This window comes from Lynx rufus, unplaced genomic scaffold, assembly GCF_022079265.1.
Source record: "Lynx rufus isolate CCGP_SWC_20201006 ecotype Redwood Valley unplaced genomic scaffold, mLynRuf1.p SCAF_4, whole genome shotgun sequence".
In the NCBI taxonomy this organism is placed as follows: domain Eukaryota; kingdom Metazoa; phylum Chordata; class Mammalia; order Carnivora; family Felidae; genus Lynx; species Lynx rufus.
In genome coordinates this window covers 79,064,185-79,091,670 of record NW_025814856.1, presented here as the reverse complement: position 1 = coordinate 79,091,670, position 27,486 = coordinate 79,064,185, and the positions used below count along the sequence as shown (strand labels likewise).

Genomic DNA, 27,486 nt, shown 5'->3' with positions numbered 1-27,486 from the left:
TAAGCAAAATATCACTGAATTACCAATACAAGAGTGAAAAAAAATCATTTCAGAAAACAAATGTTTAGATAATAGGCAGATGAAGACAGAATTTTACCTGTGTTCTGCTGCTGGAACAGAATAGCCTGGAACAGGATCTTTCGTTCCATAGTATTTTTTAACAAAAGCAATTCCTGCTACTGTGTCTGTTCCTTTGAAGTTAACCAAATGAGCAGACGCTCCTATGCCAGCAGTCTGGAAAATAAACCATAAACCAAAATCCAAAAAAGAAAAAGACCCATACTTTGAGGTATAAAGCAGCATAGCTCTCAAAGGAATATCTGTCTTCAGATATTCTTAGAGATACCATTATCAGACATAATAGTTCCTTATGGCAAAGATCAAGTTTTTCCTAAATATTTAAGAAGTCAACTGTTGCCTCCTCAAAGAAACCTACCAATAATGACCCACCCCCCCTTTTCCCACCAGCCTCTTTTCCCTTACCCTGCGCCTTGTGCTTCTCTGTAGCATTATCTGACATCTGCTATATTTATTATAATATGTAACACTTAAGTCTGTCTGTCCATCCATCATCCATCTAATATAGAAAGGACAGGGACATTTGCTGAAAGCTTTATTCCAGGTACTCTGAACAGAAGCTAACACATGGTAGGTACTTTATATATATATATATATAAATATATATATATATTGACTGAATCTCTGGAATTTCAAAATGTAGCCTGCTCAGAACCAAGGTCACTATCAATAATTCCCCCCAAATTTATAATGGTAATCTAACCAACAGACCACATTTTATTAAATGAATTGCACTTCATACTTCCATACCTCTTGGGAAGAAACTCCTCTGTAGCCAAAATCATGTAACTTATACTCCAGACCATCTAAGTTACCAGAGGTTTCCAGCAAATAGTTGGCCAATATTTTCTTCTGCTCTCTAGAATTTGTGGCCACTGTGATTGGATACCAGGACTGAACAAGAATAGTCTGTAGTGATAAAATTAATCACAAATATTAGAACATAAAATGCTGAGTTTTTCTGAGGAAACTCCCTGCTTTCTCTGGAGGTATGTCCTAGACCTCCATACTACTGGAAATACTAGTGAGACGTCTCAACTGTACTGCAGGATGCCTACCACGTGCATTCCAGATAGAGTGCATAGCTCAGTTCTCAGATCAGCAACACAAAGGATAAGCACAGCAGGACCTTAACAGTAGAGAACATCAGATTACCTAGTTTCTATCCAAAGTGCCACAAAGCAAGTAATATTACACTCACTTGGATGTTGAGGCAATTACCATAAAAGTTTCTCTAAAAACATTTTTTTTAAGTTTATTTTTATTTTTGAGAGAAAGCATGAGTCAGGGAGGGGCAGAGAGAGAGGGAGACAGAGAATCCCAAGCAGACTCTGTACTGTCAGTGCAGAGCCCGACTCGGGGCTCACACCCACAAATGGTGAGATCATGACCTGAGCCGAAATCAAGATCCGGACACCCAACCAACTGAGCCACCTGAGTGCCCCACCGTAGAAGTTTCTAAGTAAGTTAGGCTATCTTCAATTTCTTTACTTGATGTGGACCTGCATCAAACAGTTTATGCAGCAGCACGGGAATACACCTTGAATGGCGTATTGGGTCTAAAGAAGTTACTCATTTACTCCTCTTTATAGTCTTGGACCTAATTTTTCTTAGATCTATTATGACTACTGGTAGGTTATTTAGTTCAGATATACTTTTGCTTAGCACTAGAGAATTCTATTAACTGAGTTATGCTTTACATCCTTGGCTTTTAGCAAGTCATTTTAAGAAAGTCACATGAGGGGCGCCTGGGTGGCTCAGTCGGTTGAGCGTCCGACTTTGGCTCAGGTCATGATCTCGCGGTCTGTGAGTTCGAGCCCCACATCAGGCTCTGTGCTGACAGCTCAGAGCCTGGAGCCTGCTTCAGATTCTGTGTCTCTCTCTCTCTCTCTCTGTACCTCACCCACTCATGCTCTGTCTCAGAAATAAACATTAAAAAAAAAAATTTTTTTTAAAAAGTCACATGAAACATTTCTGCATGTGCTGTATGTAAAACTGTGAGATCACCATCTATTTTACAATTCTTTTTAATAGCAAAAAGGTTTTGTTTTGCTTTTTGGTTGGAAGAAATGGTTAAGTTTAGCTCAATATGTTCATTCCTCAGCCCCTTTGTAAGTCTGAGACACCTTTGCAAAACCTTTAGGCTCTTTTAAACAGGTTTTGAAATCTGACTTGAGAATTAAGGTTTCTTTGAGCACCAGTATTGATATTGCTAAAGCAATCCAATAATTTTAGTGGGTTTTAAAATTCAGTGTATGGTGAGTAACAATCAAAGGATATTATTAGTAACTTTGAACATACACTGGGAGAGGTTACTGGAAGGAACACTATTTAGGACTATTATTTAAAATGTTTCAAAACAAGGGTTGCCTGAAGAACAACTTTAAGTTTGTAAATAACAAGTTTGTTGGACTTGGTAACAGATTTCATATACATGGTGGTAAACTTGGGCTGGGGATGGATGAGATTAGGATAAACCTTCTCCAACCCTCACAACAGAAACCCACAAAGGATGCAAAGTTACTATGAAAAAGTCTCTTCTGGAGACTTGGTATCTAGTGTAAACACAATTTTTTTTATAAAACACAGGATCTGTCAGAAACTAAAATAGGGATTGTGTCAGACCATAAACAACTATGGCTTAGATAAAAATACCTGGCAAGGACTGAAGTTATTTAAAATCATATATATTAGTAGAATAGAAGGTAAATTTGATGGAAGTTCTGTTGCAGAAGCAAATAAAAACACGCACCTATGTATGTTTTTTCCCTTCAAAAGCCAGCACTCCCACACTGGATTTTACTTTAAAAAATTTTTATTTTAAATTTTTTTAAGTTTATTTATTTTGATAGAGAACAGAGGAGGGGCAGAGAGAGTGGGGGAGAGAGAACAGGATCCCAAATGGGCTTCGCACTATCAGTGGGACTTGATCTCACAAAGTCTGAGCCAAAATCAAGAGCTGGACACTCAATTGAGCCACACAGGCACCCCACATTTAATAATTTTTATATTAAAAGTGGTATTTCTTTATTTGCTAACAAACTACTCCTCTAAGGGGTCTATATATAAAATTTTTTAACTTTATGTTTTAGTGAAATACACCAAAATAATGATTATGACAACAGGTTTTTGGTGGTGGTTGTTTTCAAAGGCTGGTGTTTTTTTCACCTTCTGAAGATAAAGAAAAACATACATGAGGCAGGTGAACTGGGAACTAGTCCTCCATAAATGTCTGCTCTATGGGAATTCCATCAAACACAGGGAAAAGTACTTCTTGACTAAACCCTCAATCAGAAAACAGAAAAAAGTGATGATTTTCAAAATAAGGTTTATCTGTTTGGGCTCTTCTGGCATTGAAGGTAAAAGGATATACGGGTAGACAAGATGTTGTGGTTAAGAACGCTTACTCTTGTGTTTTTAATAATACCATCCTCTTAAAATCACATATTTCCCAGTACAAATACTGTAACACCTGTACAAAAACTAATAATGAGATAAGTTTTCTTTTGAGTTCACAGTTAATTCAAAGTTTTAAGACACAGCAGTAAACCATTTAAAATCATTATTTTGGTTAATTGAACATTTTTTTCTGGGCCTATTAGCCTACTATAAGTTAATGTCCCATAAAGAGAAGTTTTAAATTTTCTGTCAACTTAGAAATTGTATTTCAAACATATTCTTGGACCTCTTAATTCCCCTAAATTTTCTAGTCCTTATAAATAACCTCAAATGTATTATTTTACAGTACAACAAATAAGCTTAATAAACTAATTAAGATAAAGAATCCGTTCTGAGCACTAAGTAAAAAACACCTCTCAGATAGAAAAGTGGTATTTCTATAGTCACTTTCCAGAGTATTTCCTCTAATAGATAAAATCTAAACCAAACTGTTGAGAAGCTAACTAGGTTATTTATGTAAATAATATCAAAACTATGAGCACGTCAAGACAGGACTGCTTGGGTCCAAATGAAAGGAAAACAAATAAAAAGCCTTGCAATATAAACTCAGAGTCTATTATGTATCCTCCTTTTTGGACTTAATGATCAGCAAGTGTTGAGTGTGTTTAGATGAGACATATCAGGTGGTAAAGCCAGCCTCAGCTCTAAACTGATTAGATAATGAAGAAAGCTGTTAAAAATCTGAACAAAATTCCCTTTGTATAATTAGAACAGAATATCCGCAAAATATCTTAAATCACTAAAAATATACCTGTGCTGTTTTTCTCACTTTTTTCTATGACAACATAGATTTCAGATCGCAACAAACGAGACGGAAGCTAACTGAGCCTTACCGGTACTAGTTCTTAATAATTTCACACAGATAAAGTCTTAGAATGTTAGATTTTGCTGGAAGGAACCTTAAGGATTATTTAGTTCAACTGTCATTTTTTAAATGAGGAAACTAAGGCCTGGAAAGATTTAGTAAAGTGTAGATTACACAGCTTTATCAGCAGCAATTTTAAAACTAGAATCCCAACTGAATGGTTTTTACATCTTCAATTAATGTTTTTTTTTCAATATATGAAGTTTATTGTCAAATTGGTTTCCATACAACACCCAGTGCTCATCCCAAAAGGTGCCCTCCTCAATGCCCATCACCCACCCTCCCCTCCCTCCCACCCCCCATCAACCCTCAGTTTGTTCTCAGTTTTTAAGAGTCTCTTATGCTTTGGCTCTCTCCCACTCTAACCTCTTTTTTTTTTTCCTTCCCCTCCCCCATGGGTTTCTGTTAAATTTCTCAGGATCCACATAAGAGTGAAAACATATGGTATCTGTCAATTAATGTTAAATAAAAATTAAAAACAAAACAAAACAATTCACCTCGATCCAATTTGTAAGCCAGTAACACTCTGGATCTGTGTTTTCCACTGTGAAGAGAACATTTCCTCGGGGAATGACATAGCCCTCAGGAACAGCTTTTATTTCTATTGGAAGATGTCCATCATATTTCTGGTAAAAGACAATAATGAAATTATTCATTTAGCAAATGATAATCAGATACCTGCTTTAATAGGTTCTTCATATTTTACAGAAGCTAAACTTACTCTCACAGAAACTGCAATTGTACATGTTATTATATTGCTAGTAATATCCTCATTCTCTTAAAATTAGCTAAGATGATTAACAGTTTAGACACCGACATTAATTTTTACATTTTATGTAGTCCAAGTACTTCTGCTAAGAACATTTCTACCAGAAGATAGAGATAATCTCAAACTGGTCAAAACAAAAAAGTTGTTTTTTCTCAAGATTTCAAAAAAAAAGAAGAGTTTATTCCAACATATTCCAAAAATTTTCCAAGAACACTCCTTCTTCTAAGTCGCCATTTTCGTAAAACAAAAGCTAAATACTAAAAGATAAAATAAGGGAGCAACATGAACAAAATAATGTCAAACAAAAAAAGGAAAAAAAAGAGAGGTCCCTGACAGTACAAGAACCTTAAGCAGGTTTTCCCTTTATTCTGGTAGTAGACCTGAAACTGTTTTCGTAGAGTGGATAGACCAATCATTAAGTATACTTTCTAGAGCTTTGGCAATGAATACCCAAGTACAACAATTCTCTCCAAAACTAGGCTGCAACATATTTGCTACAGACTATGTGATCAGATATTTAATTACGCCTCCCTTCTTTTAAAGGTAAGGGCTGTGGCTACATTTTGGCTAGGAAGGCAAATTATTTCAGAAATCCTAGTAGTTTTTATGTGATTTGGGACAGGTAAATAGATAAAAGAAAAGTCTGTTTAATGAGAAGCACTGGAAGTCTCATGATACAGCAGAAAGAATACTGCCTTAGAAACCCCAGCTCGGACTCAACAATCTGGACTCAGACTGTGGGCAAGTCATTCAACATTTCTCGTCTCAGACTATTCTTCCAACAGGGTTAGATAAGACCATCTCTAGGTTAGATCCCTACGATTCTCTGAACATAAAAAAATCAAAAGATTTATCACCCTGGCTACTGGGAATTATATATAGCCTAACACTTATCTATTCCTATTCTCTTCCCAACAAACCAAATAGGGTAAGTGCAGGAATTAGCCCCCAGATTTTACTGACCTTACTTAAGATACGAGGAAATTATACCACAGAGTGCTTACTTGACTTCTTCAAAGACCCATAAGTAAAAAATAGTAAAACTCAGTATGACAACATAGGCCTGAAATTAAAGTATTTCTAATTATTTTGTTGATGGTAGTCTACAATGGAAAAGACATTTGTTTTTAAGATATAAATGAATTAACACTTAACATGCCAAGATGCCTAAAGATCCCATTCCCAACCTATCTTCGTAATAATCACCACCATTCAACTCTTCTAACTCAATTCCCGTATCTTTAGATGCTCAAAATTAAGTAACTGATCCAAACATGCTAGGTATTAATATCATAGTACAATAAAGAATGAAAGCCAACTTTATGGATCTACACCAAACCATTCCAATTATTCAGTAAGGGAAATTTCCTAGAAGTACTGGGTAATGATAGACTCACTGCATCTATTGCCTTAGATAAGCTACAGCCAAGAAAATAGACCAAAATTTCAAAATTGCCAAATAATGATGCTCCTTCCTAATATTTTCAAAGAAAAGAGGAAATCACCTTTCTGAAAAACACTATCTAAATTATCATTTGTTTATATTACAACAAATTACTGAGACCTGCTATAGATTCTATATACTAATTATTTGCCACCATAAAAAAAATATTTAAATGTTACCCTTAACTTTTCCCAAGAATGTCTAAAATAGCTCTTAAATTTGGGCCAGACAGAAAAAAGTTGTAATTATAGAACAGTCTTCTATTCAAATTCCTTTGTAAGAAATTTTGAACTGAAAGAAAAACCAAAGTAGAGCAAAACATTAAAAACATTTTTTACCTCAAGAATGTAGTTCCATCCCTTTTCATTAAAGACATCATCCTGGAAATGCTCTCTGTACACCTCTTTGGCTTCCTGGATCTTCTCTTTGGTCACAACTTTACCTAAAAGGACAAACGTTTCCTGTTTACATTTCTAAAGGCATTCTATGAATTGCTGAGTTGTGGTAGGATTCATGTCTCTACCTATTTCACCATTCTGTGGATAAAAAAAACAAGAACTGAGAGATTAAATGATTACCCAGAGTCAACAGCAGAGCCAGAAATGGAATCTGCACTTCTGATCACTCACCCTATGTTAATTTCCAGTTTGAAAAACAGGTGTGCTGAAGCAACTATTACACAGAGTATTTTTTTTCTTAATCCCAGGAATAAGTTAACTTCTAAGACGTGTTCTCTCACTATTAATTTAAATACTCTTGAAATTTGATACAGATAATTTTCCAGGTGAATCTTTTTGCTTTATTCATAAAGGATGTCTTCAGGGATGATAATCCAATAATTTTCACAATTACTAAGTTTAAGTTTTTGTTCCTCAAGTACACTTTTAGTTATCTTTATCTGTAAAATTAGGGTAATAGTAGAGTACCCACTCACAGGATGATTGTGAGGACTGAGTTAAGACACAGGAAGCACTTAGCATAATGCTGGCCTGTAATAGGTAGTCAGTATATTTTAGGTATAATTAATAATGTCATGTTGTATCAAGTTTTTAAGCTGTAAAACTGAAGTGTGACATCAGTCTTAAAAATCTGTCAAGATCATGGAAAATTTTCAGTTTTTATCTGTGTAAAATTCAACTTAATCTGTATTCAATTCTGAGATTATTTTTGTTTCAAAAGGTCAGAGATGAAATTTTCCAAAAATGTATAAAACTTTTGGGAACTGTTCCCCCCCACACCGTCCTTGAAATACCATTATAAAACAAACTAGAAATGGACTTTCAAATAAAACTGCACAGAAATTATTTTGGGGGTTTTCCATTTTAAAATACATTTGAGACTAAGGCCGCAGCATCAGGTAGTTCTGAAAAATAGGCCTTTAAAATGACTATGATAGGCCAATAAAAATGACTATGATAAAAATATTCTAATTGCTACCATGATTCAAAATGAGTTCCCAGGTCAATAATGAATCCTCTACTGTGAATTAAGGACTTAAAATCTATTAACATACCAGATTAGCCTCAGAAAATTACTGACTTTTCTAAACTTATTCCCAAGTTTATTAGTTTCAGAAAACCTTTCTCATATTTAGAACCAATCACATATACCAAATTATAAGATTTATGTGTTCAAATTAACACATTTTTTACAATTCAAAAAAAAAACCCTAAAATAGTCAAAATAATTTAGTAAATATCAAAATTAAACTGTTCAATGAGTTCCTTTAAATTAAGAATATAATATAGGAGAAAAATTATAAAGAGCTACATAAAAGCAGTGTTTGAAATGTACTAGGAAAAATAATACCTTTTAAGTACTTATTAAGAATGTACTGCAACCCATAAAATACTGTTTCCTCGTATTTCACCTTCTTTATTTTTGAGTTTTCTGTCTTCTTTTCACGGCATTCAAAGTAGGAATAAACTTTGCTGGTATTGGGTGGGTACTGTTTATAGTGAGTAACCTAAAGGCGAAAGCAATACTTGAGTTAGAAAACATTCAAATAGAATAGAAATCATGACTGAAAGGGCTTGAAATTATTTAAAACCAAAGAAACTAAACTTATTTGCTATTCATCAGCTTCTTTTCCTGGCTGTAAAGAATAAAAAATAAGTATCATACTTATTAGGATACTTTTAATGTTCACTATCTTACTTTGAAAACCACAGGAGAGTATTAACTTTTATAAACAAATCAAATGAACTTAAGGAAGTACGAGGCTTCTAAGCTGGACAGGCACTTGAAAATAAAGTTTGAAGAAAGTTATCTCATTTGATCTTGGGGAATGGTCTTCCTGCAGGGGAAGAGAGACGTAGCTGCCTGGCAGGGGCATAACCAGGATATAAAAGAACGTACTGGAAGAGTGTGGTACTGTTACTATCTAAATGTGGTATGTTTGAGAAGTCAATAGGCAATGCTTCCCATGACTCGACTTCTTCATCCGTACAGCCAGGTAGGGAGAATGACTCCGATCTTCACAATAACACATGGAACCTGGATGAAAGCAACAGCAGGAGAAAACATATCTTGTTTCATAGTACTACTTGTTCTCCAATTACCACCAAATTGGGAAATAAGTCTATCCAATGCAACATCAAATACTTAGGAGCGTAAAAATAAGTATTATAAATTTTTCCAAAAATATGGGTAAGAGTCATTGTTGAAAATTAATCTTTGTTTTAAGAAAAAAGTGAGTTCATTATAGTTGGATTTTTTTTTAATATTTTAATGTGGTTAAAACATTTTACCAATAGAAAATAACTGGGAGAATAATGTGTATTTGCTCTGTTGTAACATTAGGAATGGTCATGTCCTAAAACTTAAGGTACAGGGTGGTAAGGTAGGTCATGGTGGAATAATCTTTGCAGCACAAGTTTCATGAATGACCACTGTGACATGAACCATGGTTCCTGGTTAGCTCTGATCCTCAGTTTAGGGAAACCAATGCTTTCCTTGTTTGGTTGCACAATCTTAATCCCAATGAAACTTGGCTTTAACCTTTGTAGCTTAGCACAAAAATTCTAAGATGAATATAGTCTATATAGAGAGCAAAAGAAAAAAAGATCACAAATGTTTAATGTTTCTGCTCCAACAGAAGCAACTTGTCACTCTATGAAAACAGCACCTGTACACTGCTTGAAGGCAACTGGGTGGTCAATTTTAAACCTAGAGGTACTACACCAGGGTTTTTTTTCCAAGGTTAGAACCTGGAGACTGATACCACTGGAGGCTGAAGTAGCAGCTCAGTGAAATAGCTAAAGCCAAACCCAAAGCAGTTAAATCTTCAAGCCGATTCACTAAAATGCAAAAACAACATTTATATACGTATGAATGATACCCTATTTCAACTGATTAGAAAAAGAGAACACTATCTAAAAACATACCCAAGAAGTACATAAAAATGAAAATGCCCAGTTTACAATCTAAATAACTCTTAACTCCTTTAGTGGGAATAAGCAGTGAGGTAGAAGAAAAGTCAACTATGATGAAGTAAAAATTGAAGGAAGGTCTGGATCACATCAATGCAAGTTTATAAAAGCCAGATTCATAGTTGTGACTCTCAGTAGTTAGCCTGACCTGTTTTACAGTTCAGATACTCAAAGGTACATCTTTATAAATTTACTTTTTCTACATCAAATTTAAAAGTATGAGAAGGTAAATGAATCTTCTGAGTAGACCAAACAGTTAAAAGCTGAATGGAAATGTCCCTAAAGCATTTAACTCTCCTCTTTGGTCTAAAAGTATACTAAAATTTTTCGATCAGACAAATAGAGTCCCAGTTCTGGCCAATAACTGAACATGTTTATAATTTTAAAGCTTTACTTCTGCCATGTTTTTTAATTATGGTACTTAAAACCTTAGCACAGGGGCACCTGCATGGTTCAGTCATTTAAGTGTCCGATTCTTGATTTTGGCTCAGGTCATGATCTCACGGGTTAGTGAGATCGAGCCCTGCATTGGACTCCATGCTAGCAGCATGGAGCCTGTTTGGGATTCTCTTTCCCTCTCTCTGTCCCTCCCCTGCTTGTGCACACTTGCTCTTTCTCTCTCTCAAACAAACGTTAAAAAAACATCTTCTTTGGACAGCTTTAGAGAACTGTTCTGCAGTTCTCTAGGTTTAAGAACTGAACTGCTAAAGCAGCTAATTCTCAGGTAATCAACCATGAAATCTAATTTACCATTAACCACCTACCAATGAACACCCAATACATTTATAGAAAAAAACAGTATAGTTAGATATATTTGTATTGGCTTATACCATTGTTTAAATCGGGGAAATTTTTAAACCGAGCTTCTTAGTAAATACTATTCTACAAATACAGCCAAAAGATGATTTACAATGATTCTAGTTCTGGTAGGTTTACTATCCTCTTCATTTTACTTTCTGCTAAGCTGATCTCTCTGAACCTGGGAACCTTCAGAAAATGAGATGATACAGGCAGAAAATCAAATTAATTAATTGTTATTTTATAAATAGTTCATTCACAAATATACATCCTGTGTCCACTATGTATCAGGCACTGTTTCAGATTCTGAGGATGGGGAAATAAAATGGACTGAGACAGTTTCTATTCTCAAAGGGCTAATGAGGGCTGAAAGGTCAGAGAAAACCAATATATAAACACCATAATTTCAGATACAGATGGAGGTTTGGAAACTTAAAAGAAAATGATAGGCCAAAGGGGGCCTGAGAGACTGCTGTAAATAGGGGGCCAGGAAGGCTTCTCCGAGATGGTGACATGTGACCTACACAACAAGGAGATGGAAGACACACTGACGTAAGGGACAGGACACGATGAAGGCCAGCATGGCTGGTTCTTAGAGGTGCAGAGAAGGAGGAAGTACATACATGGTAAGGTCAGAGAGATGCAGAGACACGATCACGTAAGGCTTACAGACAACAACGAGGAGCTTGAATTTTACATCAAGTGCAACAGAAAGCCACTGGATGTTTTAAGCTGGAATGAATATGATCTGATTCATATTTTATAAGGATCAGCTGGACAGTGAGGTGGATAATGGATTACAAGGTGACCAAAGAGGAAGCAGGACCATCAGGTAAAAGATTACTATACCAAAGACTAGCTTAGGTGAGAGCAGTGGCTCATCTGGAGGTAAAGGAGAATTAGGCTAAAACACTAGATGTGGGGGTAATAAGGGGGAGGGATTAACACTGTTTCCTACATTTTTGGCTTGAGCAACTGGGTGAATAAGGGTGCCGTTTACGGAGATGGGAAAGGCTGTGGAAGGAATGGATTAGAGCTGTTTTAAATATGTCATGTAATGCTAACAAAGTCTCACAGTATTCAAAATTAAACTACACAAAAGAAGCTCTAAAATCACATTGGTTTTCTTAGCACTACTTTAGCTTCCATCAATAGGAAAAATGGTTCTATAGTAAACTTGACATTTTTTATAAGATGAGAATAGCTAATTTCTCTAATATCCCCAGCAAACCTTACTCCTAAAAATGTTTCCTAAACTAGCATGATTTTCCTACAGCTAATAGAGCACTACCAGTACATAAATACATGTGTGGTAAAGAACACAGGCACACAAGAAAATGTAGTTCTTTTAACAGAACCTAATTTCACAGTCATGTGAGTGATTTACTTCATGAAAAGCTTCTAAAAATTATAATTGCTAGGGTAAATATCCTTGTCCCAAGTATGACATTTAAAGAGAAATATGAGAAATATTTAAGTTGCATAGAATCTTTCTGTGAGAGCAGACTCTTAACTTTTTCCTGAGCTTCTCCAGATTTTCCATAAAGTCGATTTGGTGTCTTTTCAAGAGCTTTCCTCTCATAATGGGATCACATGTCCAAAGGCAATCACTACTAACCTACTTTACCAGTTATAATTTTAACAGCTAAGTAATTATCATAAGCCAACATTTTAACAATACCACGTGTATATAAGAGCACATGGGGTAACATGTATAATGCCACAGAATAAGTTTTACTATCTCCAAAATTTATAAGGGCACTCAGAAGAGGATCCACTCAGCCTTACAATGAATGGCTAAAACTTTATGTCTCTTCAATGCTACTGTGCTTAAAATAGCAAAAATAAATAAATAAATAAATCAATAAATCTTCTTTTCGACATTTTTAAAAATTTCTCAAGTCCTGGAAATACTTCTGTTGCCACAGAAAATAATTCTTTGCTATTTGGCTTTTGAAGCAATAATAACTTCAAAAATACGGCTTAAAAATATTTGGATTACATTTTGGGGGAGAGAGGAAATTGTCAAATCAGTTATAATCACACTACCCCTTTTTCTTTGGCACAGAGCGTTTGATAATTTGTACTTTTTTGGCTGCACCCTTGAAAAAGATTTAATCAACTGATAAAGAGGACACCAGCTTCTGGTATCTTTGTTTTGCAAAATCTTACAAAACTTTACTGATCTAAGTTAATCTTCCTCTGAACTATATTCATGACTTACATACAAGATTTTATTTCTATTGCCTGGGCTTTTCCTATAACTTATAGTATAAACCTTACTGGAAAACTGCATTGTAAGAATGCACAGGTTGGGGCGCCTGGGTGGCGCAGTCGGTTAAGCGTCCGACTTCAGCCAGGTCACGATCTCGCGGTCCGTGAGTTCGAGCCCCGCGTCGGGCTCTGGGCTGATGGCTCAGAGCCTGGAGCCTGTTTCCGATTCTGTGTCTCCCTCTCTCTCTGCCCCTCGCCCGTTCATGCTCTGTCTCTCTCTGTCCCAAAAATAAAAAAACGTTGAAAAAAGAAAATTAAAAAAAAAAAGAATGCACAGGTAATTTGACATAGAAACTGCAACAGTCCTCCACTCCTTACAAAGATCAGGCTGCCAGGAGAGCCGCTGTGACATAACTTAGCTGCCAGATCAGAAGCAATGAAAGAGAAGCAACTATGAAAAATGGGGACAGGTCAGAGAAAGACAGTGGGTTGCTAAAGTCCCAGCCAGGACAAAATTGCCAGTGAGAGGATTCTCATCTATCCCCAACTCTTTTTCCAAAAAGCCCAAACCTTTAAGGTTTGTTATTCGCCATTAATGAGACAGCAAAATCTGTTTTACAAAAGCCACCCTGGGTGCCTCATCATCATAAATTATATAATCTTCTGTAACTTCTCTAAAAACAATTTTCACCCATTCTGAATTTTAAGAGACATCTTTTGTCTTTTAAATACCTAGGAGATCTCCAATATTTATTAAATGAATTGATGAAAATGGTCTGAGTTCTAGATAACCAGTTTACAAATGACCTTTTGAGAAGCAACCCACGCTGGACAGCACAATTCATAACAATGGGTGATATGCTTTAATACACATTTCATAACAATGGGTGATGTGTAAATTGCTTAGAGATTACTGTTATACACTATATATATTTTTTTCAACTTAATTGACAACATCTTCCATTTTTATCTAACAGGATAAATGTTCAGAAATAATGAAACTATTCTCTGCTGTAGATTGTTACAAACATTATCCACACAGTAGGAAAAGGAACAAGGAACAGAAATGCATCTTTTAATGAGCCAGTTATTTGTAAACTAATCATTGGCTACCCCAGAGATAGGTGGTGAACCCTCCACCCCCAAACAGAAACCTGACCTGTCTCCTTCACGAAAATTTCCAAATGTCTTTTAAGCACCGCAGTGACTAACACCCCTCAATGCACCCTTCCTTACCTGGCCTAGCACAATGTAAATACAACCCAGTAGATAACTGTGCTTTATGCCATTTTGAAATGATTAAACAGGAACCCAGGATGAAAATGGAAAAACAACCACATTTACCTGTTTCCTCAGTTCCTTATTATGTATGATATAGTATGCGATTATAGAAATGAACCCTCTGGAGAGGATACAAGGACAAACAAAGCACCTGTGCTGTCATGTGCTTAAGCACTATCCTACTACTTGCAAAATACCTTTTTATGGTCCTTAGACGACCAACTATTCTTTCTTCAGTTTTAGAAAGAAATCAATGTTGGGGCGCCTGGGTGGCTCAGTCGGTTAAGCGTCCGACTTCAGCTCAGGTCACGATCTCACAGTCTGTGAGTTCAAGCCCCGCGTCAGGCTCTGGGCTGATGGCTCAGAGCCTGGAGCCTGCTTCGGATTCTGTGTCTCCCTCTCTCTCTGCCCCTCCCCCATTCATGCTCTGTCTCTGTCTCAAAAATAAATAAACGTTAAAAAAAAAATTAAAAAAAAAAAAAGAAATCAATGTTATTCTCTTATCCATCAACATGTCTAAAACCACTAGGTTCACTACTGTAACTAGCCAGTACTCTGTAAGTACTGATAAGGCTATCTAATAGTTTCATTTAATTGCCAAATAAAAATTTCATTGCTTCTAACATCAAGATTCTGATTTGTCTCTTTTTCATCTAAGAAGATAAAAAGGTAAAAATGGGATATAGCCTATAAAGACCACTAAATATGTAAGGCAAATAAAATTTAAAAATATTAGTATGGAATACACAATGTATTTTATTGTGCTGTTGTAAACCATTGGTATAAAACATATCAACCTGACTAAATCCTCTTAAGGGATATTTTTTGGGGGGATATTAAAAATCTTACTAAAAGATTTCATATTAGACCAGTTTGGAAGACAACAGAATAAGAGGACCCTAGGCTTTCCTTGTCCCAAAACAATTAGATAATTATCAAATCATACTAAATACCCTAGAAATTTACCTGAAGGCGGGAGAACAAATCCCACAACTAAAGGTAGAGAAGAGGCCACAAAAAAGAAGGCATAAGTATGGAGACGTGGTTTGGGAGAAACGGATCGTGGCCGCTATGGTGAAAGGGAGAAGGGCTACAGACAGACAAACACACAAGGGAGCACGGAGGAATAAGAATCCCCATAGCACTTGGCTTGGAAAGTGAGAGGAGCCAAATTTTGTGAGTTCTTGCAATCAGCAGGGCTTAAAGCCTGGAGTTTTAAAGGTCAGCAGGCTTGGCCGGGATACAGCTGAGGGCACTGCCCTGCCCCTATAGAAAAGGCAGGCAAACAGCCCATGAACATACAGTGTGAAAACAGTGATCTGCAAAACAGCCAGGGCACACAGTGGGGAGGTTATCTGCTCATCTTGGAGCATGTCCCAGAGAGGCAGCATTCATAGACTCCTCTGGGAAGAAAGGCCCTGGCAGAAGCCATTTCACTCCCCCTGTCCTTCAGCATAAGCACAGGGCCACCTGTGGGAATCAGTGCAACACCCACACTCCCTACCTAACTTGCTTACACCAAGCCCCCACGACCCACTGCCACCGTGCACTTGGGTGGAATTGCCCCTCCCATTCACATTTGCCTCAGTCCTAGCACTTTGGGCCCCCTGGCCCAGAAGAGGGCCAAACCCTGAGCACATGGCACTTCCTGAGGTGGGAGATTTGCAGGGCCTCAGTTCTACTGGTGATAGTGACATGTCTCACTTCACAAACAGAACAGAGCACACCTAGTTAAAATGCACCACATTCAGGCTAGGGACCAAATACTGCCCATGGCAGACAAAGAGAACCTCTATAGATGATTGGCCTAAAGGACACAACAGGTGAGCACATGCAGCACACATTGGAGGCATTCCTAGAAGTGCCAGGCCCTGGGGAACAGGGGACACTACACAATGGAGTACTATCGGACCTCTTCTTTATAAGGCCATTACCCTCAAGAACAGGAGACATAGCTAAGTTTCCTAACACAGAGAAGCAGGCAAAGAGACTAAGACAAAATGAGAAGACATTTTGGAACTTGTTCCAAATGAAAAACAGGAAAAGGCCATGGGCAGAGATCTAAGTGAAACAGATATATGTAACATGTCAGAGAATTTAAAGTAATGATCATAAAAAACATTCACTGGACTTGAGAAAAGAGTGGAAGACATCAGTGAGACCATTAACACAGAAATAACGAATAACCTAGAAGGGATAAAGGGCTAAGTAAATGAAATGAGAAACACACTTGATGGAATGAGCAACAGCCTGGAAGAACATAAACAAACTAATAATCTAGAAGACAGAGCAATGGAAAGTAATCAAGCTGAGAAAAAAAGAATTACGCAAAATGAGAATAGACTTAGAGAACTCAATGACTCCATCAAACATAGTAACATTCATATTATAGGAATCCCAGAAGAGAGAGGAAATGGGGATGAAAAATGTATTTGAAGAAATAATAGCTGAAAACTTACCTAACCTGGAGAAGGAAACAGATATCCAGATCCAGGAGACACAGAGGACCCTCCAAAAAAAATCAACAAAAGCAGACCCACACCAAAACATATAGTAATTAAAGTGGCAAAATAAAGAAACAATGTTTAAAGGAGCAAAACAAAAGAAGACAGTAACATACAAGGGAAACCCCATACAGCTATCAGTGGATCTTTCAGGAGAAACTTCCCAAGTCAGAAGGTAGTGGCATGTTAGTTCCAAAGTGCTATATGGGAAAAATCTGCAGCCAAGAACACTCTATCTAGCAAGGCTGTCATTCAGAATAGAAAGACAGATCATGTGTTTCCCAGACAAAGGCTAAAGGAGTTCACGACTACCAAACAAGCCCTGAAAGAAATATTAAAGGGGAGTCTCTGAGCAGAACAGAGACCAGAAGGGATAGTATAATGGTAGGAAACAAAAAATCAGTAAAAATGAGTATTTCTGTAAAAAATCAGTCAAGGAACTTAAAAAATAAAAGGATGCAAAATATGAGAACATATATTTAAAATGTGGGGAGGAGAGGAGTAAAGAATGGGTTCAAACTTCAACGCCCATCAACTTAATAAAGACTGCTATATGCCAAAGAGGTTACATACAAACCTAATGGTAAGCACATATATAAAACCACTAATAAACATGCAACAAAGAGAAAGAAATCCAAATATATTAAAGAAAACCAGAAAACCATGAGAGACAGACAAGAATGAATCAGAGACATCGTCAGAAACAATCACAAAAAAATAATGGCAATGAATACATATCTTATAATAATTACTTTTAATGTAAACGGATTAAACACTCCAGTCAAAAGATATAGGGTGACAGAATAGATAAAAAACAAGATCCTTCTACATACTGCCTGCAAGAGACTCCTTTTAGATCTAAAAACACTGGCAGATTTAAAGTGAGGGGATGAAGAAACATCTAACATGCAAATAATGTCAAACGAAAGCTGGAATAGCAATACTTTTTATCGGACAAAGTAGACTTTAAAACAAAAACTGTGGGGCTCCTGGGTGGCTCAGTTGGTTGAGTGTCCAACTCGGCTCAGGTTCTGGTCTTGTGGTTCGTGGGTTCGAGCCCCACATTGGGCTCTGTTCTGGCAGCTTGTTCAGAGCCTGGAGCCTGCTTTGGATTCTGCATCTCCATCGCTCTCTGCCCCTCCCCCGCTTGTGCTTTCTCTCTGTCTCTCAAAAATAAATGTAAAACAAAAACTGTAACAAGAGACAAAGGATGCTATATAATAAAAAAGGGGACAATCCAACAAGAAGATATAACGATTGTAAATATTTATGCCTCCAACATAGAAACACCAAATACATAAAACAGTTAGTAACAAACATAAAGGAATTAATTGATAAGAATACAATAATAATAAGGGACTTTAACACACCCTACTTACATCAACGGACAGATGACCTAAAGAGGAAATCAATAAAGAAACAATGACTTTGAATGAACAGATGGATTTAGCAGATATATTCATAACATTCCATCCTAAAACAGAATACACATTCCTTTCAATTGCACGCAGAACATTCTCCAGAATAGATCACATGTTAGCCCAGAAAACAAGCCTCAACAAATTCAAGATCAAAGACACACTATGCGTCTTTTCTGACCACAATGCTAGGAAACCAGAAGTCAACCACAAGAAAAAATCTGGAGAGATGGCAAGGGAGGTTAAAAAACAATGAATGCGTAAATCAGGAAATAAAAGAATAGATTGCAAAGTACACAGAAACAAATGAAAACACAATCGTTCAAAACCTTTGGAATGCAACCAAAAACGATTCTAAGAGGGAAGTTTAAAGCAATACAGGACAATCTCAAAAAGCAATAAAAGTCTCAAATGAACAACCTAACCTTACACCTAAAGAGGCTAGAAAAAGAACAAACAAAACCCCAAACCAGCATAAGGAAGGATATAATAAATATTACAGCAGAAATAAATGATATAGAAACTAAAAAAAGCAATAGAATAGAGCAATGAAATCAGGAGCTAATTCTTTGAAAAACTCAACAAAATTGATAAACCTCTAGCCAGACTAATCAAGAAAAAAAGAGAAAGGACTCAAATAAATAAAATCACAAATGAGAGAGAAGAAATAACAACCAACACCACAGAAATACAATTATGAGAATATTATGAAAAACGATATACCAATAAATTGGACAGCCTAGAAGAAATGGATAAATTCCTAAAAACGTATAAGCTACCAAAACTGAAACATAAAACTGGAACAGACTTATTGCTAGCAAAGAAATTGAGTCACTAATCAAAAAACTCCAAACAAACAACAGGCCAGGACCAGACAGCTTCCCAGGCAAATTCTACCAAACATTTAAAAAAATTTTTTGATGTTTATTAATTTTGAGAAAGACAGAAAGAGACAGAGGGCAAGCAGGGGAGGGGCAGAAGAGAGGGAGACACAGAACTGAGGAAGGCTCCAGGCTCTGAGCTGTCAGCATAAAACCCAATGTGGGGCTCGAACTCACGAACTGTGAGATCATGACCTGAGCCGAAGTCAGACGTTTAACCAACTGAGCAACTCCAGTGTCCCTCTACCAAACATTTAAAAAAGAATTAATACCTATTCTTCTCAAACTATTCCAAAAAATGGAAAAGGAAGGAAAACATCCAAATTCATTCTATGAGGCCAGCATTACTCTGATATCAAACCAGATAAAGACACCACTAACTCCAGGCCAATATCTCTGATGAACACAGATGAAAAATTCTCAACAAATTACTAGCAAACCAAATCCAACAATACATTAAAAAATTATTCACTACGATCATGTGGGATTTATTCTTGGGCTGCAAGAGTGGCTGATTATTCGCAAATCAATTAATGTGATATAGCACACAAATAAGAGGAAGGATAAGAACCACATGATCATTTCCATAGATGTAGAAAAAGCATCTGACAAACTACAACATCCATTCATGATAAAAACCCTCAGTAAAGTAGGTTTAGAGGGAATACACCTCAATGCAGTAAATGACATATGTGAAAAACCCATAGTTAACATCATCCTGCATGGGGAAAAATGGAGAGCTTTTCACCTAAGGTCACGGAAAAGACAAGGATGTCCACTCTCACCTCTTTTTTTCAATACAGTACTGGAAGTTCCCGCCACAGCAATCAGAAGAAAAGGCTTCCAAATTGGTAAGGAAGTAGTAAGACTTTCACTGTTTTCAGAAGACATGGTCACACCATATATAGAAAACACAAAAGATTCCACCAAAAAACTATTAGAACTGATAAATGAATTCAGCAGAGTTGCAGGATACAAAATCAATGTACAGAAATCTTGCATTTTTATACACCAATACTGCAGCGGCAGCAAGAGAAATTAAGAGGACAATCCCATTTACATTTGCACCAAAAATAGTAAGACACCTAGGAATAAATCTAACCAAAGAGGTGAAAGACCTGTACTCTGAAAACTGTAAAACACTCATGAAAGAAACTGAAGACAACACAAAGAAATGGAAAGACATTTCATGCTCATAAACTGGAAGAACAAATATTGTTAAAATGTCTATACAACCAAAGCAACTTACACATTTAATGCAATCTCTATCAAAATGCCAACAGCATTTTTCACAGAAGTAGAACAATTCTAAAATCTGTATGGAACCACAAAAAACCCCGAATAGCCAAAGCAATCTTGAAAAAGCAAAGCAAAGCTGGAGGCATCATAACTCTGGACTTTAAGATATATTACAAAGCTGTAGTAATCAAAACAGTATGGCACAAAAATAGATACACAGATCAATGGAACTGATTAGAAAGCCCAGAAATAAACCCACTACATATCAATTAATCTTCAACAAAACAGGAAAGAATATCCAATGGGAAAAAGACAGTCTCTTCAACAAAGAGCGCTGGGAAAACTGGCCAGCTACAAGCAAAAGAACGAAACTGGACTGCTTTCTTACACCATACACAAAATAAATTAAAAATGGATTAAAGACCTGAATGTCAGACCTGAAATCATAAAAATCCTAGAACACGGGCAGTAACTTCTTTGGCTGTAGCAACTTCTTTCTAGATATGTCTCCTGAGGCAAGGGAAACAAAAGCAGAAATAAACTATTGAGACTATGTCTAGATAAAAAGTTTCTGCACAGCAAAGGAAACCATCAACAAAACTAAAAGAGACAACCTACTGAGTGGGAGAATATATTTCAAAATGACGTATCTAATAAAGGGTTTGAATCCAAAATATATATAGAACTTCTACAACTCAACACCCACAAAACAAATAATCCAATTAAAAAATGGACTAAAGACATGAACAGATAGTTCTCCAACAAAGACATACAGATGGCCAAAAGATAAATCAAAAGATCCTCAACATCAATTCCCCATCAAGGAAATGCAAATCAAAACTACAATGAGATATCACCTCTCACGTGTCAACATGGCTAAAATCAACAACACAAGAAACAACAGGTGTTGGCGAAGATGTGGAGATAAAGGAACACTTTTGCATTGTTGGTGGAAATGCAAACTGGTGCAGCCAATCTGGAAAACAGTATGGAGATTCCTCAAAAAGTTAAAAATACAACTATCCTACGATCCAGTAATTTTACTACTGGGTACTTACCCCCAAAACACAAAAACACTAATTCAAAGGGATACATACACCTCTATATTTACAGCAGCATTATTTACAATAGCCAAGATATGGAAGCAGCCCAACTGTTCCTCCATTGAGGAATAAAGAAGAGGTGGTGTGTGTGCGTGTGTACATATATATGTATACATACATATATGTGTATATATGTGTATACACACACACACAATGGATTATTCAGCCATGAAAAAGAATGAAATATTGCCATTTGTGAAGACATGGATGGAACTAGAGAGTATAATGCTAAGTGAACTAGTCAAAGACAAATATCATGATTTCACACATACGTGGAATTTAAGAAACAAAACAAATGAGCAAAGGGGAAAAGAAAGACAGACAAACCAAAAAACAGACTCTTAATTATGGAGTACAAACATGGTTACCAAGGGGGAGGTAGGCGGGGGGGGGGGGGGGGGGGGGAGATGTGTTAAATAGGTGATGGGGATTAAGGAAGGCACTTGTGATGAGCACTGGGTGATGGTATCACTATATTGTACACCTGAAATGAATACTACACTGTATGTTAAATAGCTGAAATTAAAGTAAAAACTTAAAAACATATAAAAAACAAATAGGCTTCATATTAGAGAATAAAATATACCAGTCTGATTTGAAAATGGGCAGGAATAAGCTATTAAAGAGATACAAATTTTACTAGTGCATTAAGTATGCCCTGCTAGATTAGAAAACTTTACGGTAATTCATTCTTCTAATTAAAAGCATCCCAGAAAACTGATGTTAAGGCAATTTTACATTCCTTATGTATAATGGCTCGAGGAACCACAAACTAAAGGAATTTACACTCATTTTGTTTTTAAAAGTTAGACCCATCAACTATTTCCCATTTTCAATTAAATCATAAATTACTATATTATAAAAATTGGAAATCATTTTAAAGATTTAGTTAGGAAAAAAACTGGGTGAAAAAAATTTAAGAGAAAACTATGAATGAGACCATTCTAAAATCACTATTGAAGATACTCAAAATGCTAGGACCTAAGACAAGAGAAGGTTTTAAGGCTTAGAAAACCATAGTTGGTAATACTTTGATCTCCTTACAATGGTGTAGATTTCCACTTTAAAATTCAATTTAAAAGACCACTTGTTAAGGAAACTTGGCTCTGTTTTAAGTAACTACCCGTCTAAATTATCGTTAGTAGAATCTTAAACTCCTGGGAAGAAATGAACAAAACAGAACTTAAGTAAAACGGGATTCTCCAAAATACTTTGTCCAATTAAATTTAAGGAAAGAAACAAAAAGCAAAACCTCACAACTAAACCCAAAAATATGCTTTCCCTTTGTATTTCAAACCACCACGTTGTCAAGTAAAAACTGAACTTTATTTTGTTCAAGTGGGTTTTCTGGCCTGACATTTCATCTTTTAAGTGTGTTGGCCAACAATGCTTTAGCAAAGTATAGTTCAGTTTACTTCATGTAATTTGGAAACTAGGGGGAAAAACTTTGCCACATTTTCCTTTAATCACTCTTTCCTTTACTAATTTGTGTGGGTTTCAAACAAAATTAATGGGGCAGCAATACACTGAAGTGTCCAATAGGCATATTAACACAATGTTGTGTTGTGCCACTCTAAGTTCTCCAGGGTTAAAACTACAGTTCATTTAACTCGTGATTCACATTCCTTTTCACAGAAATCCTGTAGTGACCCTAATGGAGTAAGGGTAGGGGATCGGCCTTTACAACAGGGATAAGGAGCACGAGTGATCACCAGGAGCAAACGAGTTTGAAACGGAGCCCAGTGGAGTGGGACGAGGGAATCCAGCATGTTTCCCGAAGGCAGATAGGTGTCCTCCACACCCCGGCCACAGGCAGAGGAACGTGGCTGGCTGCTGCGGCACCCCTACTAGCACCCCTACTAGGTCCTCGCCCACCTCTTCCTCGGGAAGGGACGTACCTGCTCAGCAAGGGCGGGGAAGTGCACTCGATTCAGCTAGGCGGGGAAAACCCACTTCTCAAACCCCACTCCCTTTCTCCAGGGCCGAGCCCCAGGAGCCGTTACCTAACTGACCCGCTCTCCTCGGCAGAGCCCTCGCCCAGGCCGGCCCAATCCGACCCGGCCAAGGCCAAAAGGCCGAGCTCCTGGGGAAAGCGTGCGCTCGGCCGGTGACGCCCAAGCCTCCCGGGCCCCGACCCCGCCACAACCGCCTGAGCCCCGAGCCCCGAGCCCCGAGCCCCGCGGCGGGCAGGCGGGCGGCGCCGGCTGGGGCCCGCCTCAGCCCCTCGCCGCGCCCCCCCAACCACGCACCCCAAAGCCCCGCCTCCTGCCGTCCATCCCTCCATCCCTCCTCCATCCACCTCCTCCCCACTGCGGCGCCAGCTTCACCTGCCTCATCCGGCCGCCGCCACTCGCCCGCTTCTTCCCTCGGGCTCGCGCAGCGCCACGACCCCAGACCGGCCGCCCCCCGCCCCACAGCCCCGCGCTCGTCCCGAACGCGCCCTCTCCTCCTCCTTCACCTGCCCCCGCCCCGAACCTCTACCTTGTAGGAGTCAGTAGCTAGGAGGATGTTGAAATCGGCGTCTGCCGCAGCATTCATCTCGGGCGGGAGTGTGCGGGCCACGCGCCGCGAGCTGCCCAGCGCGGCGGCGAGGAAGGAGAAAAATGGGCTTCACCGCGCTCCGTTGCTTAAGTCACCGCTCGGCCGGAGGGGCGGGGGAGAAGAGGGGGGAAGCGGAGTGGGGAGGAGGGGCCACAGGAGGGCGGGCCCGGGAGCCGTGACGCGGCGGGGGGTGGTGGCGGCGGCCGCTCTCGCGCTCTCAGCCCAGGGACTCCGACCGACTCCTCACCTCGGCTCACCGCCCCCGCCCCATCATCCCGGAGCAGAGGCGAGGGGCGGGGCGCGGCCGCGCGTGCGCAACGCGCGGGGGGCGGGGCTGGGCGGAGAGGACGTGAGGCACGCGCTCTTTTTCCCGCACGCTGGCTCCGGGAAACCGGAGGCTGCTGGGCAGTCCCGGCTGGGGATCTGTGTTCCTGCCTCGGTTTCATTTCCCGGCGGGACGGTGAGGGGCGGGGGAGGGGTAATTCCCAGCCTCGCTCCTTCTGCGATTAGCCGGTTCGCCCGCCGCGTGACACCTTCCCGTCCTACCCAGTCCTGGCCCGTTTTCTGAGTCCTCCAGAAGTCACGCCACCCGGCTGGGGGCCGAGGAGCCTCCCTCTGCCGCTCTCCCCATCCCCCCCCGCGCAGTTACTTACCTTTGTCTCCGGCTGGGATTGAAAAGCGAACCTTTTGCCTCCATCCCTCTTGTCCCTCTTGGTCCTTCTAACCCACTCTTTAAAATCGGAAGAGCTGCGGTGAGGAATAAGGTCTGAGGGGCCCCTTTACTCTGCCACATCGACTCCGCTTTCCTCCGCCTGTGTGGCTGAGCTCTTTGATCCTTTGAATGATGTTTTGATATTTTCCCAGAGAAAATACCCTGCGCGGGAAGGCGGGGGTTGAATTCAGTCCTCACATCTAATGAAACTACAAGGCCTGATTGAATCTAATAGTGCCCGGAAGTAAACGGCAGCGGGCCAAGATTTTGACACGGTGCAAAACTGACTTTCATCATTGTTAGAATCGTTAAATCTTGGGAAATGGTTTGGCAACCTCCAAATAAGAAGCAAGGGAAACGACGTCAGATGACTTCATCTAAGTACAGACCATCCACTTGCGCAGTTCCCATACGTGGTTGCATTTTTGCGTGAAACAGATTTCCTTTGTCCACATGGTCAGTAGCTGGTGCTGCCTTTTTTTAAATTTTATTTTATTATTATTATTTTTTTAGTTGTAAGATTTAGGTTTTACAAGATACAAGTAGCCATGGAGGGGACGGTTCAGTGAAAACTGGTACAGGAACTTAACAGACTATTTTTCAAGTTAGTGAAAATCTCTCATTTTATCTGCAGAGTGGGGTGGAAACAGGTACATTGTGAATGGAGAAAATCATCACAAGGAGACCTCTTCAATTAATAGCAACTTCGGTCTAGACTATGGTCTTGGAGTAAGTACAGGTTCTGGACAGTCACCTTCATCTATGGAGTCCGTACAGGCAAAGATCATGGAAGTGGTGAGATACCAAGGTAGTAAGTGACAATACACTCACCAGAGTAGTAAATAATAATACATTTAGAGTAATTTTCACCAAAAAGGTTGAAAACAAAAGAGGCTTTTTTTTGGTTGACTCTGTGTTTACTGGGGAAAATAACTTTTTAAAACATTTAAGTGAATTATTTAAAATTTTTTAATTTTGGGAAATTTTAAGTCATGCAGTGTGATTCAAAGAAGGAAAATGATCCTGTATGCCTCCCTTAATTTGGTGCTTGTTTCTTCATTTTAAAATTTCCATAACCTACTTTACTTAAATGACAAATTTTTTTGGCTTCGCTTCCTGGAATCCATGTATGTATAACTGACCATTGTTCTATGCTGCCTTACACGGGAAAAAAATAGGGTTCTGATTACAAAATGGGCTTTGTTTATGGTAGCATTTTTTTAAGGCAAAATAAAATTTGATCTTACAGTCTTGGCGTTGTATTTGCACTGTTAAGGTGAAAAAGTTTAATATCAGGACAAGCAAAAATGTTAATATTTCATTGACATTGCTTGTTAAATGTAGAAAGTCACAAGGCCTACACACATTATCAGTGACTTAAACCATCAACGCCATCTCCAGAGGAAAAGAAGATATGTTAGCAACAGAAAATCACCATTTTTCTAAGACAGAATCAGGCACACTGTATGTAACTACCTACATGCTTGATGCAGGACCAATTTTGAATTAATTGGGGTTTAGAACCATGAAATTATTACCAAATACAAAGTTTAGATTTCGTTTTAAAATAGCCTCCCTTGAAAGACAGTTTAACAGCTAGCATTTAGTATGTTTATCTAGTAGCATGTAAAAGTTTCTGAGAAACTGTTCTCGTGAGTACCCACACATGACAAATAATGTCAATACAAAGACTTATTTGGGCCCCTTCACTTTATTCAAAGCCCTGGATTAATCTACCATTCCTACCAAATAGCCAGTCAAGCAGGGTGAATTGGGCATCCAGCTCCTTATTTGTATCCCTCAGAGTGCTGTGAAAGTTTGCCACTCATACATTTGATCAGGCAAAGTGGGTGTTACTACATCACTTCTGTTGCCCCACACTCTTCCAGACAGACTTTGGTACATGTTTGTGTTTAAAGGTTGCCTCAGATATTCCGGTCTGACCACGTTTCACTTCAGTAAGAAACACTGTCAAAACAAAAACAAAACAAAAACAGGAAAAAAAAAAAAGTAAACCCCAAACAGAGAAGTAGGTCTGGGATTCACCCATCTGCAACTCCTGACAATGGTCCTATCCATCACCCTTTATAATTTCCTCTAGCTTTACCAAGCATCAACAGTTGTCACAAAGACAAAAAGAAAACCTTTTTAATTACACAGAAGTTCATTCAAACTTCCATGGCACTTTGGGGACCATCCAGAGTTGTGATTTCCCAAGGAAAAGGACTCATCTACAGAAAGATGTGGGTCTTTGTGGATCCGATTATCAGTGCTGGTGACCCTTTAATGTCTCAGTCTGCTGGGTTCACTGCAGTCACACAGACACACCCAGGAAACTGCTGAGTCTTCTTCTGAAAGTACAGAAGTGATAGAATAAGTGTAACCCACATACAGGAAGGATTAGCACACATACATGGATTGTGCACAGTCATTCCATTGCAAATGTCCTGTGGTCTGCTACACCCACTATGTACCTGGGCAGTGCTGGGTTGATCATCCATCTGATGTTAAACCCTCCACATGTCATATCCTGCAAGAAGTTTCCCAATCTATGTATGCTGCATCAATTTCCCCATCTTTATTAGTTGTGTTTTTGTTTCCTATTATATCCAAACATACATTTTTCTAATTCCAAACAAATAAAGTGGGAAATAATGGTAAAGAGCAAAAATAAAAAGGTTTGATTCATCTGTAGAAGTAAGGCGGGGGCCCCTGGGTGGCTCAGTCATGTAAGCACCCAACCCTTGAT

The 27,486-nt window shown here is 38.5% G+C and overlaps 1 protein-coding gene across 1 annotated transcript in view; it reads right to left on the bottom strand.

Annotated features, from left to right (window-relative positions):
• Positions 1–24,178, bottom strand: part of NAMPT (nicotinamide phosphoribosyltransferase) — a 37,594-nt gene extending 13,416 nt beyond the window's left edge. Inside the window, exons 1-6 of the mRNA XM_047094869.1 lie at positions 23,966–24,178; positions 8,425–8,581; positions 6,954–7,057; positions 4,900–5,028; positions 829–987; positions 98–234 (exon numbers count right to left, since the gene is read on the bottom strand). Coding sequence (XP_046950825.1) covers positions 98–234; positions 829–987; positions 4,900–5,028; positions 6,954–7,057; positions 8,425–8,581; positions 23,966–24,022 — 743 coding nt within the window. The 5' untranslated portion in view covers positions 24,023–24,178. The remainder of the gene's footprint in view (positions 1–97; positions 235–828; positions 988–4,899; positions 5,029–6,953; positions 7,058–8,424; positions 8,582–23,965) is intronic.
• Positions 24,179–27,486: the final 3,308 nt, after the last annotated feature.